General features: G+C 35.1%; 3 protein-coding genes across 3 annotated transcripts in view; all 3 read right to left on the minus strand.

Moving 5' to 3' along the window:
* LOC119663458 overlaps positions 1–3,262 on the minus strand; it is a 4,288-nt gene extending 1,026 nt beyond the window's left edge. Inside the window, exons 1-2 of the mRNA XM_038073065.1 lie at positions 3,054–3,262; positions 369–2,906 (exon numbers count right to left, since the gene is read on the minus strand). Of these exons, the coding sequence (XP_037928993.1) occupies positions 369–2,906; positions 3,054–3,262 (2,747 nt within the window). The remainder of the gene's footprint in view (positions 1–368; positions 2,907–3,053) is intronic.
* Positions 3,263–9,184: 5,922 nt separating this feature from the next.
* On the minus strand, positions 9,185–10,222 carry LOC119663464. The gene has a single exon (XM_038073072.1). The coding sequence runs from the start codon at positions 10,220–10,222 to the stop codon at positions 9,185–9,187; it is 1,038 nt and encodes a 345-aa protein (XP_037929000.1).
* A 5-nt stretch (positions 10,223–10,227) lies between these two features.
* Positions 10,228–10,701, minus strand: LOC119663470. The gene has a single exon (XM_038073082.1). The coding sequence runs from the start codon at positions 10,699–10,701 to the stop codon at positions 10,228–10,230; it is 474 nt and encodes a 157-aa protein (XP_037929010.1).
* Positions 10,702–13,531: the final 2,830 nt, after the last annotated feature.

Below are 13,531 nucleotides of genomic sequence, written 5' to 3' on the forward strand. Positions count from 1 at the left end.
CCCTATTCATTAATGTGGCTCCTAGAAGAGCAGCGCACAATTCTAAGCGTGGAATGGTTTGCTTTTTGATTGGGGCGACCCGAGACTTAGAGCACAGCAGTCGATTGATCAAGCGTCCATCTTTCAGTGTTGCTCGAATGTATATAACTGCTCCATAAGCCTTTTCGGAAGCGTCACAAAATGCATGGAGTTGCACCGATGAAGCAATCTGCTGTCCAAAAATATGCCTATCTATCTGAAAATGGTGCAATGACCTTAACTCGTCACAGAAATTTATCCATCTGGTGTGTACTTCACTCGGCACAGCTTCGTCCCATGATAAGTTGAGTTGCCACAGATCTTGAATTAGTATTTTTGCTGTTACTAACACTGGACCCAAAATACCCAGGGGATCGAATATTTTTGCTAAACTAGAAGTTATCGATCTTTTTGTTATTCGCTTAGATGGGGTTAAATCAATCCTTATGCTGAATTTGTCACGCTTTGGTTGCCACGATAATCCTAATGTTTTGACTGATGCTTGGTCTTCATTGCTGAAATCTAAATCGACCTCTTGGTCCTCTTTTGCTACGTCTTGAAGCAGCAAAGGATTATTAGCACACCATTTTCGCAATTTGAAACCAGCTGATTCCAATAAATCGTGAAGTTGACGTTGTATTTCTAAAGCTGTGTCAAGACTATCTGATCCACTAAGACAATCGTCCACATAAAAATCATTTATAATTGCCAAGGCTCCAAGCGGGTATTTAGTTGATTTGTCTTTTGCTAGTTGCTGCAAACACTTCGTAGCCAGATATGGCGCTGACCTTGTGCCATAAGTTACTGTATTTAATTGGTAAAACTGCAATGGGTCGTTAGGCGATCTTCTCCACGCAATGATTTGGTATTTTCTATCATTTGGATGTATAAGGATTTGTCTATACATCTTTTCAATGTCTGTGCAAAATGCAAATCTGGGGCATCTGAAACGAAGTAAAATGGAAAACAATTCACTCTGAATTTTTGGGCCTGTTAACAATATGTCATTTAATGATAACCCGTTGTTGGTCTTGCACGATGCATCAAACACTACTCTCAATTTTGTTGAACTACTGGTAGGTCGAATTACACAATGATGTGGGATCAAATAATGTGATGTGATTTCTTCGATATGAATTTTGCTCATGTGGGCCAACTTTTCGTACTCATCCATAAATTCTACATACTGCTTCCAGACTGCTTCATCTTTGCTTAATCTTCTTTCTAGGGCATAAAATCGGTTTATCGCTGTGTTTTGAGACTCTCCGAGAATTGATGGATTTTGTTGAAACGGTAATCTCACAATAAATCGACCATGGTTGGTTTTTTGTACATTGTTTATGAAATGCGATTCGCACAACTCTTCTTGCTGAGTTACGTTTTTGTTTGTAGGTGATGCTTGATCGAGTTGCCAAAATTTCTCCATCACCTTTTCTATTTGTTCTTCATCGTCCGAGCAAATGCCGCATGTTTGCATCTGCACACCTAAATTGTTGTCAGTTATTTTTCCTATCACAATCCAGCCCAGTAACGTATTTTGCAATATTGGAAGATTATTGCCAATTTTAATCTGTCCGATCGACAGCAGTTCATGTGAAAATTCTGCCCCCAGTAAGAGATCAATATTACCCTTTTGGTGAAAGCAAGGATCAGCCAACTTAATATTACTCGGTATGTCCCAATTTGAAATGTCGAGCTGCATGCTCGGTTGATCAGACACGATACTTGGTAACACGTACGCTTCCACTCTTGCGGCATATTCATTGATTTTGGAACTAAAACCCAAATTTACTCGCCTTTGAGCATTTTGTTTCCTTTGTCCAATACCTTCGATGCATGCGGATACATTCATTGGATTTTCTCCTAGTTTTTTGATGAGTCTTTCCGTTACAAGATTTACTTGTGAACCGGAGTCTAATAATGCTCTACATTCAACCTTGATGCCTTTATTGCTTCGTATTATTACGCGTGCTGTTCCCAATACAACATAACCCTTGTAGTAATTGTTATAATTGGAGATCAGGCTTATTGACTTACTCGAATTTGTTATTTTATTTGGGTTAGTGCATGTTGCATCTTCCAGATGTAAAAGAAAATTGTGTTTTTTATTGCCAAACTTTAAACAATTAATGCACAACCGCATTTGTTTAACTAACTGAAGTCTTTTAGTGGGAAGTTCTTGTATGAATGACTTGCACGTGTACAATGGGTGACGGTCATTCTTGCATGCCGGACATAGTTTTTCGTAATTTGATCCTTCGTTTGTTACAGCAACTACTCTCGATGTGTTTAAGACCTTTACGTTGAATCCTCTGCCGAAAGCCTCCAGTGACAGAAATCGGCTTTCAATAAACTGTAGAAGTTCTTCAAACGACACGAGTGAACGATTATCCTTTAGAGATTGTTCAAATGCTGTTTGAGTTCCTCTATCTAATTTCTTTAAAGTGAGGTGCACCAATATTGCATCCCAATGTTCTATTAGAATACCCTGTGCCTTTAAGCCCAAAATGCACTCCTTAGTGACATCATGCAGCGATTTTAAACCTGATGAAGTTTCCGCAGTTAAAGACGACTGGCTTAACAACTTGTTGAGTAACGCTGTGATGAGTAGACGTTTATTGTCGTATCGAGATCTTAAAATTTGCCATGCTGTGGCATAATTTTCTGTTGAAGCTGGCAAATGTTTGATTAGATTTTTCGGTTCACCGATTAAATTGGTGGTTAAATAAAACATTTTTTGCATTGGTTTAAATGGTTGCTCGTCAATGAGCTGTAAAAACAAATCGCGAAATTGTACCCACATTAATGGGTTTCTGTCAAAACTTGGAAGCGTAATTTGTGGCAATTTTACTGATTGCAATGTTATTGTATTTTCTGAGATACCATCACTAGAATTTAACAATTTTAGCTTTGATTTTATTAACATCAATTTATTGTGTAGTTTTCTTTCTATTTCAAAAAACACATCCCAACTGTAGTCCTTTACCGTGTCTGCAGTGGTGGAGTTCCATATTATATCATTGTTTTGTTATAACTTGCTGAGATAATTTTCCAGCTGTGCCTGACTTGTCCTGTAAACCACTTCTTGTTGTGGTTCTTCAAATGTTGATTCTATTTCCTTCATGGTTTTTTCAATTGCGCGAATCAGCGCCCTTTGATTCCGTAACGGTTTTGTCACGGTTTTGTCTTCGGTCGACACCGGCTTGTTTCCTTTTTGTTTCTTATCTCCTTCAATGGTTGCCATTTTTTCACGTGAAAAATTAATACCTGTATGAAATTAACAGTTGGTACCAGATGAATTTTGACTGAATACAATTGATCACGTGTCTTAATGCAATCGCGTTATGTGTACATGCACCAAATTCTTAGCTGCCGTAGATTACGCACCAAGTGATGATCCTGTTAATGCTGCAATCACGTCGGAGTCACCAAAATGATAAGAACGCGTTTGTTCTTATTAAATTACAAATTGTTGTATCAACCAAGTATGATAAGAACTTGTTTGTTCTTATTTGAGCCGCAAATAGTTATATCAAGCTTCCAACGCGCACATGAACGTGTTGGATGATATATTTTAGTATTTTGTTTAACTGGTCGCAAACTGCCGAGCACATAAACTCGAAGGTTGCCTTATTGTTCTGTTTGAAAATGAATACTCCAATTATTTTGTATGTATTTTAATCTTTATTTATTTTTATTAATTTTAGACATGTGTTGTTAATTTTAGACATGTGTTGTTAATTTTAGACATGTGTTGTTACCCGATTCACGATTCAAAACCAAAAAGGAAGTCTTTTAGCTTAAACCCAACACAGAAGCTGCTCTCATGTCCCTAATCAAGCTTAAAGCTTACTTCATTCTCCTTTTGTTGCCAAACAGCTGATTAATAGTGTTTGACAACGTTAAGTAGATGAAGTCTTTTATGTAGATATGACAACCAAGATTTTACTTTAAGGAGATTTAACACCCGTATAATTCAGAACTACTTCTTCACGTTCAATATGACAAATTACATGAATTGTCGTTAAATTTGGTGTAATGAATATCCAAGCATTGGGCGTCCAAAGCTCTTTCCAAACTGGAAAGCTTAATTACACAATTGGAACTCTCGTCAATGTTGTAAAATATTGTTGGATGAAGTAACCTAGTACCATTATTCAGCTTGGTTGCAGTCTCCATTTGACTGATAGTAACGTCAAAATATTTTTTACTGCTATAATTGATGCCAAATGTGGATGTTAATAATTCGATTTCTTGATATATATTATCATTAATTCTTTCTGGAATCATGTTGAATCTAATGATTTCATATTCTTCTATATCGCTGATTGTGAAATAACCATAAATTATAACGTTGTCAGTATCTCGAACACATTCCAATCTGTTCATCGGAATTGGTAAGACATACATTTCTGGTCCAATTTTTGAGGAACATCGAGTTATAATATCATTGATTTCATCATGCGAAAGGAATTCATAAATATGACAGCGTTTTAAATATACATTGAAGATATTATTATATTTTGCTTCTATTTCTCGAATGTAATTGGATGCCATTATATATGAATTAAGTACATATATATTCAGTTTATTTCCTTCTCCGATATCATGCCAACCTTGCATCTGACTGATAGCCTGCAATCCTTCTTTTAGTCTTTTACTAAAGCTGTTGATTTTGTTGATGATTTTAGTTTCCGTGTTGTTTACTGCCGCTATTGTGGATATCATGATTCTAGCATTTGATTTAGTATTTTGGATCAATAATTTCTGATTTTGATCCAACGTTTCAATGTCGTGATACACTTCATCGTTTACACCAAAAAGTGTTGTTAACACTGTACCTAATATTCCTCGGGGACTTCTTCTCATGACTTAAATTGGAAACTAAATCGTCACATTGTATATAAGGATTGACAGCCTTTGACTTGGTACACAACATTGTTAATTGTTTTATGGTGTTATTAACGTTCCTTTGATCTTGAATTATGTCACGGATTTTAAATGTGATAGTGGTTCTAAGTGTTCCTCTTTGTATTTTTGCTTTGCCTAATCCTTCAATGAATAATCCTGATTCGGGATATGTTATAGTGGGTGTTGCTAATGTAGTTCCTAATGTGAGATATGCCAAAAATATAGCAAGAACTGTCGATTTTGATTGCCTAGCCGATAACCATTGTCGTCGCGTTTTAGGATCTCCTGCAGTGGACTTTGTCGAAACTACTTCTTTATTTCTGATAGTGTTTCCAAATGGTAACATATTTTGAGTGTCTGATTCTGCTTTGATTAATGTTGCTTCTTTAAATAATTTTGGGAACTTCTCCTAGTTTGACGGAATATGACCTTCTTTTACATTATCAGTGATTGGTAGAAGACATATTTTTTGGATTGTACGTTTTACTATCCCCTTTTGGGTTTTAATTGTAGCAACTCGGGTTAAGCCATCTGTTCCTGTATGAACTTCTATAACTCTGCCTAGAGGCCACGTCGGTGATATTTATGTTTCGTCTTTCAATATGCTAGTTGACCAACTTCTAAATTTGGTATGGATTTTGTCCATTTGTATCTCTGTTGTTGAATATTTCTTATATAGTCTTGGAACAACCGTTTACAAAAGTCTTGCTTTATTTTCTGCACAATCTTCCATCTTTTTAGGCTAGTTTCTGTAAAGTTAATAAGACTATCATGAGCTGGAGTCATTAATGACGATCCCACAATGAAATGTCCTGGTGTAAGTGCATTAGGATCTTCAATGTTGTCTGTTAATGGACAGAGTGGCCGTGAATTAAGACAACATTCGATTTGAATTAAGACCGTACTTAATTCCTCGTATGTCAATTTTTGGTCACCTATAATTCTAGCTAGATGATATTTAATGGATTTTACTCCCGATTCCCAGAGACCACCAAAGTGAGGTGAGCCAGGAGGGATGAAATGCCAACGTATACCTGTTTCAGCTAGATGATTCTCTATTTGAATCTTCTATAAAGTGTTGTTTGCACCTGTAAAATTGGTACCATTGTCGCTATAAATATGATGTACTCAGCCACGTCTGCTTACCATTCGTTTGAGTGCTGCTAAAAATCCTTGAGATGTCAGATCTGAAGTTAACTCAATGTGAATTGCCTTTGTTGTCCGACATACAAAAATAGCTATATACGCCTTATGTGTTTTAATTCCCCTGAATTGCGAGCATTTAATGTGTAATGGCCCTGCATAGTCTATGCCGCAGTGTGTGAATGGCCTCGAGAAATTTACTCTTGGTGTTGGTAAACTTCCCATTAATTGAGATTGTCCTTTTGCCTTTATTCGAAAACATTTTAAACATTTATTGATGCAAGCTTTCACAGCGATTGTTCCACGAATAATCCAAAATTTTTCCCGAACGTAGTTAAGCGTCAGTTTTAATCCTCCATGAATCGTATTAATATGCGCCTGATTGATTATGAGTTTGGCCAAAGTACTCGTTGTATGTAAAATTATTGGATACTTTTGGTTGTCAGATAAATCTGCATTTCTTAATCTGCTGCCCACTCTTCGTACTCCTGCACTGTCAACAAATCGGTTTAATGAACACAACTTATTACTTTTCATTAATTGTTTCTGAAGATTAAGCCGTCTGATGTCATCTGAAAAACATTTTTGTGCCTGCTTCACCAACACAATTTCTGCTGCATCGATATCGTCTGCCGACAGATTGTCGATCTTTCTTTCGGATTTCTTTTTATGACAATTATAAACGAATCTAAGACAATAAGCTGTCACTCGAAGAAGATTCTTTAATGAAGAAAATCGATTAATAATATTTTCATCTTTGGTAACGTCCACGACGCACAGTGTGACAAAACACAAAATTAGGCGGTCATAATTCGATATTTTCGGAACCAGTAGAGATATTGATATGAAATTTTCCTAAAATATAGTTTTTGAGTTGATCTTTCTTTTAAATCTAATTTGAGCCCAATCGGCCTACCGCAACTACCCGAAATTTTTGCCCAAACATGGGGATTTTACCGTGGTCCCAAGATTACTTAAAAACTATGATAGGTAGAAAGCTGAATTTTGGTGTCCGGAAAACTTACGTTATTGTCTAGATTTCAACATTTTTTTAAGGTTTTCCGCCCACTGCGACACCCACCCCCCATACAAAATTTTCATATTAAATCATTTATTATCGTTAAAAATAGTTTTTACACTTATTGGACTACATATATACGTGACATACATAGCAACACAACTCTATGCAAAAAATGGGCGTGATCCGCCCATTAGTTCCTAAGTTATTTACAGTTTATGCAACTTTAGCGAAATTATGATTTCGTAAAAATTTAACCAACTTTAAACCCTTATAGCTTTTTTACTATTTATTCAAAAATGATCATTTTTAATTTTTTTTAAAGCTTACGATATTGTTATTCATTATGTGTAAAAAAAATTTCAATTTTAATTATCAATAAAATTTTATTAGCGAAATTGCACAAAAAGTCAGCATTTTTTTCATGGCCATTTTCACTTCTATCGGCGATACCCAAAAAATGTATCCGAGTTTTTTCATGAAATTTTTCCTATTAATAGCCAAATAGTTACACTTTACAATAAAACAAAAATTGGCCTGCGCACTCTATGTTTTACACCTATTTCAGGCCTCAGAATCCAGCGAAAAATTACGAAAAATATTACCTTCAATAAACCCCATTTATTTCAACAACAAATTCAATGAGTAATAACAAAAAGACATTTATAATTTTATAAATATTTTATTTATTTATATTTCAAATTTCAACTAAATCGGTTGAAGAATAACGAAGTTATAACACATTATGTTCAGACGCCTGACCGGAAGTATGATCACAGCATTTAACCTTGAATGTACAGTTATTCAATTTTACACAAGCAAGTAATGCGTATTTGAAATATGAACACTTCCGGTCAGGCGTCTGAACATAATGTGTTATAACTTCGGTATTCTTCAACCGATTTAGTTGAAATTTGAAATATAAATAAATTAAATATTTATAAAATTATAAATGTCTTTTTGTTATTACTCATTGAATTTGTTGTTGAAATAAATTTTTACACATAATGAATAACAATATCGTAAGCTTTAAAAAAAATTAAAAATGATCATTTTTGAATAAATAGTAAAAAAGCTATAAGGGTTTAAAGTTGGTTAAATTTTTACGAAATCATAATTTCGCTAAAGTTGCATAAACTGCAAATAACTTAGGAACTAATGGGCGGATCACGCCCATTTTTTGCATAGAGTTGTGTTGCTATGTAAGTCACGTATATATGTAGTCCAATAAGTGCAAAAAGTATTTTTAACGATAATAAATGATTTAATATGAAAATTTTGTATGGGGGGTGGGTGTGGCAGTGGGCGGAAAACCTTAAAAAAATGTTGAAATCTAGATAATAACGTAAGTTTTCCGGACACCAAAATTCAGCTTTCTACCTATCATAGTTTTTAAGTAATCTTGGGACCACGGTAAAATCCCCATGTTTGGGCAAAAATTTCGGGTAGTTCCGGTAGGCCGATTGGGCTCAAATTAGATTTAAAAGAAAGATCAACTCAAAAACTATATTTTAGGAAAATTTCATATCAATATCTCTACTGGTTCCGAAAATATCGAATTATGACCGCCTAATTTTGTGTTTTGTCACACTGTGCGACGGTACATACTGCAGTTTTTCTGGTTTCCGGAATAAGATTCAAATCTATTACTTCATCATTTTCTGGCCAATTTCCTTCATCTTTTATTAGCCAGTTTGGACCATGCCACCATAATATATTTGAAATAAGATTGTCACCATATACTCCCCTTGATGAAATATCTGCTGGATTATCTTTTCCTGGAACAAATCTAAATTGCCCCTTAAACGTATCCTGAATATACGATACTCTGTTTGCTACAAACGTAGTCCATCTATTTGGGTATTACCTTAGCCAATTTAATACAATTTTTGAATCTGACCATGCAATAATTTTACTAAAGGTAATCTTGTTATTCTTCTGAATGTAATTAATCAACTTTATCAATAGCACAGCTGCGCATAACTCCAATCGGGCTAATGATACCTGCTTAATAGGCGCAACTTTGGTTTTTGATGCTACTAGGGATATTGTAACCTTTTCTGCATTGATAACCTTTGTATATACAACTGCAGTCTATCCTGCTTCTGATGCATCTGCAAATCCATGTAACTCGATTAAACTATTCTCTGAATGTTGTGTCCATCTTTTCATGGTTATCTTCTGAACTGCAGGTAATCTCAATTTAAATTCTTCCCATTGTGCCTGTAGATTGGGTGGGATCTCTGTATCCCAACTAATTCCTAGCATCCACAATTTTTGTATCATAATTTTTGCTTTAATGGTTACAGGTGACAACCAACCAAATGGATCGAATAGTTTTCCAGCATCACTTAGAATTGCTCTTTTTGTGTATTTTGAGCTGAATGACGTGGTATTTATTTTAAATTCAAATTGATCCAATTTAGGACACCATTTTATTCCTAAAATTTTAATCGCTTGGTCGTTGTTAAATTGCATCTCTAACCCTGGTTCAATGTCTTTTATCTGGATATTCGTCAACATTTCCGGTTCGTTTGATGCCCATTTTCTTAAATTAAAACCTCCCTTCCGCAATAATTGGATTAATTCTTCTTGTACTTGTTTACACTCTTTAATCGTATTAGCGCCTCCCAAACAATCGTCTACATAAAATTTTTCATTTAAGGTTTCACTTGCCAAAGGATAATTAATTCTCTCGTCTTCTGCTAGCTTAAACAACGTCTTGATGGCAAGATATGGTGCTGATGCAGTACCATATGTAATCGTGTTCAATTTGTATTCTTTTATTGGTTTTTTCTGATCGTTTCTCCATAAAATTCGTTGAAGATCTCTATCATCATGATGAATCAGTATTTGCCGATACATTTTTTCAATGTCAGCCGTAAAAACTATTTTAAACATTCTCAACTGCAATAATAGAATGAATAAATCCTTTTGTAATGTAGGACCTGTCATCATAATACTGTTCAGTGATTGTCCTGATGTCGTTTTTGCGGACGCATCAAACACCACTCGAAGTTTTGTTGTCGTGCTGTCTTCTTTAATAACTGCATGATGCGGCAAATAATATACCTTTGTCTTTGGTTTCTCATTAACTTCCTTCATGTGACCCAGCTTGATATACTCTCGCATAAAGCTCACATACTCTTACTCTTGCTACTCTTTCTGGATTCACCTAACGTTTCTCGATCATTTTTCAGTGGTAACCTAACGATGTATCGTCCTGTTTTATCGCGGGTGCAAGTTGAATCATAATGTCGCTCACAATGCCTTTCTTCTACTGTTCTTAAGTCTGCATTTGGAATTTCCTCTAATTCCCAAAACCGTTTTAAATACTGGTCACTGCTTTCGCAAGCCATGGAGCATAACATTATTTTGTTTGTGATTGTACGCTCTACATCTAAAGGTCCTGATAATATCCATCCAAATAATGTGTTTTGAACCATTGGAGAGTTGTCTGGCCCTTTAATTAATCCTTCTTTAAACACTTCTGGTAATACGTCCGACCCGATTAACAATTGTATTTTCTTTGGTTCAGCATACCAAGGATCTGCTAACTGCAATCCATCAATATGCGACCATTTTCCTGGCGTGAATTCTGCTTTTGGCATTTTTGATGTGATTTTTGGTAACACTATTGCTTCGATATGACAGCTCTTATTTTCATCATGTATAGATTAATTTCTAATGAACATTTGGCTATAACGCTTGTTGTTTGTCCATTGATACCTTTTACATGAGTTTGATAATTGGTCAGTGGTGCTCTGATTGATCTTGCTAATTGTTTTGTTATTATACAAGATTGTGATCCTTGATCAAGAAGCGCTCGTATCGGATTAACTTGTTTTTAGTCCTTATAATTACCATTGCTGTTGCTAGTAAAACAGTTTTTTCCTTTTGGATGTTGTACGACGCTGCCACTTCGGTCTCTGTGGTGTTCTTCAATGTTGGCATCCTCTGTTTACTTATGTTATTTGTGACTGTTGGTTTGCCCTTAACTTGTTCATGAATAAGTTGATGGTGTTTTTTGTCGCAAATTGCACATCTTTTTTTATTCAAGCACAACTTACTAAAATGCCCACTCTGAAGGCAATTAAAACATAATTTGGCGCTCATAATCTTTTCACGACGTTCCGGCACCTTCATATTCAGAGACTTTGAACATCGAATTGATTGGTGGTCACCATTACACACTAAACATAGCGTATGTATTGTATTTACATGCGTTTTTGTATTTACTGCTGTTGGTCGAAAATTATTCTTATTTTCGCGATTTGTGTCTTGAATTGCCTCCAATCCTCTAATTCTGCTCTCGATAAACTCGTATAAGCTGCTCAATTTTGGTATTTGTGTGGATGCCCCTCTTGAATGTTAATATAATTTTCTGGTTTCACGATCTAATTTTGGAAGCAGTATCTGTATAATTAGTGGATCCCAACTTGACGTGTCCACATTTAAATTACGTATACCATATAACATTTCTCTAGAAGAATCCACTAATGGTTTTAAATCCTGTACATTCTCAGTTCTTATAACTCTGAGCGACAATAACTTATTGATAAGATTGTTCATCGTTTAATTGTGAGATCTTTGCCCAACAATTCTTCAATTTTTCCAATTTGAACTGTAACGTTTCAATACTTTTCGTTAAGTCTATTGTCTCTTTGATCTGCAACAGACTTGTACTTAAGATTGCTAAACGTTTGTTCGAATTTTCTGTTGAAGCTGGCAAATGTTTGATTAGATTTTTCGGTTCACCGATTAAATTGGTGGTTAAATAAAACATTTTTTGCATTGGTTTAAATGGTTGCTCGTCAATGAGCTGTAAAAACAAATCGCGAAATTGTACCCACATTAATGGGTTTCCGTCAAAACTTGGAAGCGTAATTTGTGGCAATTTTACTGATTGCAATGTTACTGTATTTTCTGAGATACCATCACTAGAATTTAACAATTTTAGCTTTGATTTTATTAACATCAATTTATTGTGTAGTTTTCTTTCTATTTCAAAAAACACATCCCAACTGTAGTCCTTTACCGTGTCTGCAGTGGTGGAGTTCCATATTATATCATTGTTTTGTTATAACTTGCTGAGATAATTTTCCAGCTGTGCCTGACTTGTCCTGTAAACCACTTCTTGTTGTGGTTCTTCAAATGTTGATTCTATTTCCTTCATGGTTTTTTCAATGGCGCGAATCAGTGCCCTTTGATTCCGTAACGGTTTTGTCACGGTTTTGTCTTCGGTCGACACCGGCTTGTTTCCTTCTTGTTTCTTATCTCCTTCAATGGTTGCCATTTTTTCACGTGAAAAATTAATACCTGTATGAAATTAACAGTTGGTACCAGATGAATTTTGACTGAATACAATTGATCACGTGTCTTAATGCAATCACGTTATGTGTACATGCACCAAATTCTTAGCTGCCGTAGATTACGCACCAAGTGATGATCCTGTTAATGCTGCAATCACGTCGGGGTCACTAAAATGATAAGAACGCGTTTGTTCTTATTAAATTACAAATTGTTGTATCAACCAAGTATGATAAGAACTTGTTTGTTCTTATTTGAGCCGCAAATAGTTATATCAAGCTTCCAACACGCACATGAACGTGTTGGATGATATATTTTAGTATTTTGTTTAACTGATCGCAAACTGCCGAGCACATAAACTCGTAGGTTGCCTTATTGTTCTGTTTGAAAATGAATACTCCAATTATTTTGTATGTATTTTAATCTTTATTTATTTTTATTAATTTTAGACATGTGTTGTTAATTTTAGACATGTGTTGTTACCCGATTCACGATTCAAAACCAAAAAGGAAGTCTTTTAGCTTAAACCCAACACAGAAGCTGCTCTCATGTCCCTAATCAAGCTTAAAGCTTACTTCATTCTCCTTTTGTTGCCAAACAGCTGATTAATAGTGTTTGACAACGTTAAGTAGATGAAGTCTTTTATGTAGATATGACAACCAAGATTTTACTTTAAGGAGATTTAACACCCGTATAATTCAGAACTACTTCTTCACGTTCAATATGACAAATTACATGAATTGTCGTTAAATTTGGTGTAATGAATATCCAAGCATTGGGCGTCCAAAGCTCTTTCCAAACTGGAAAGCTTAATTACACAATTGGAACTCTCGTCAATGTTGTAAAATATTGTTGGATGAAGTAACCTAGTACCATTATTCAGCTTGGTTGCAGTCTCCATTTGACTGATAGTAACGTCAAAATATTTTTTACTGCTATAATTGATGCCAAATGTGGATGTTAACAATTCGATTTCTTGATATATATTATCATTAATTCTTTCTGGAATCATGTTGAATCTAATGATTTCATATTCCACGACTTCTCATTCACCTGAAACATTCGCACAAATAGTGAAGTCAAACACCAGTAGCGAATCAGAGGAGAAGCTTTCACCAATTCCAAATAATT

This window comes from Teleopsis dalmanni, chromosome 1 (assembly GCF_002237135.1).
Source record: "Teleopsis dalmanni isolate 2A chromosome 1, ASM223713v2, whole genome shotgun sequence".
Lineage (NCBI taxonomy): Eukaryota > Metazoa > Arthropoda > Insecta > Diptera > Diopsidae > Teleopsis > Teleopsis dalmanni.

What these genes read in the sequence shown, in the direction of transcription:
- LOC119663464 (XM_038073072.1), bottom strand. Translation starts at nt 10,222, where the DNA reads ATGCGAGAGTATATCAAGCTGGGTCACATGAAGGAAGTTAATGAGAAA.
- LOC119663470 (XM_038073082.1), bottom strand. Translation starts at nt 10,701, where the DNA reads ATGCCAAAAGCAGAATTCACGCCAGGAAAATGGTCGCATATTGATGGA.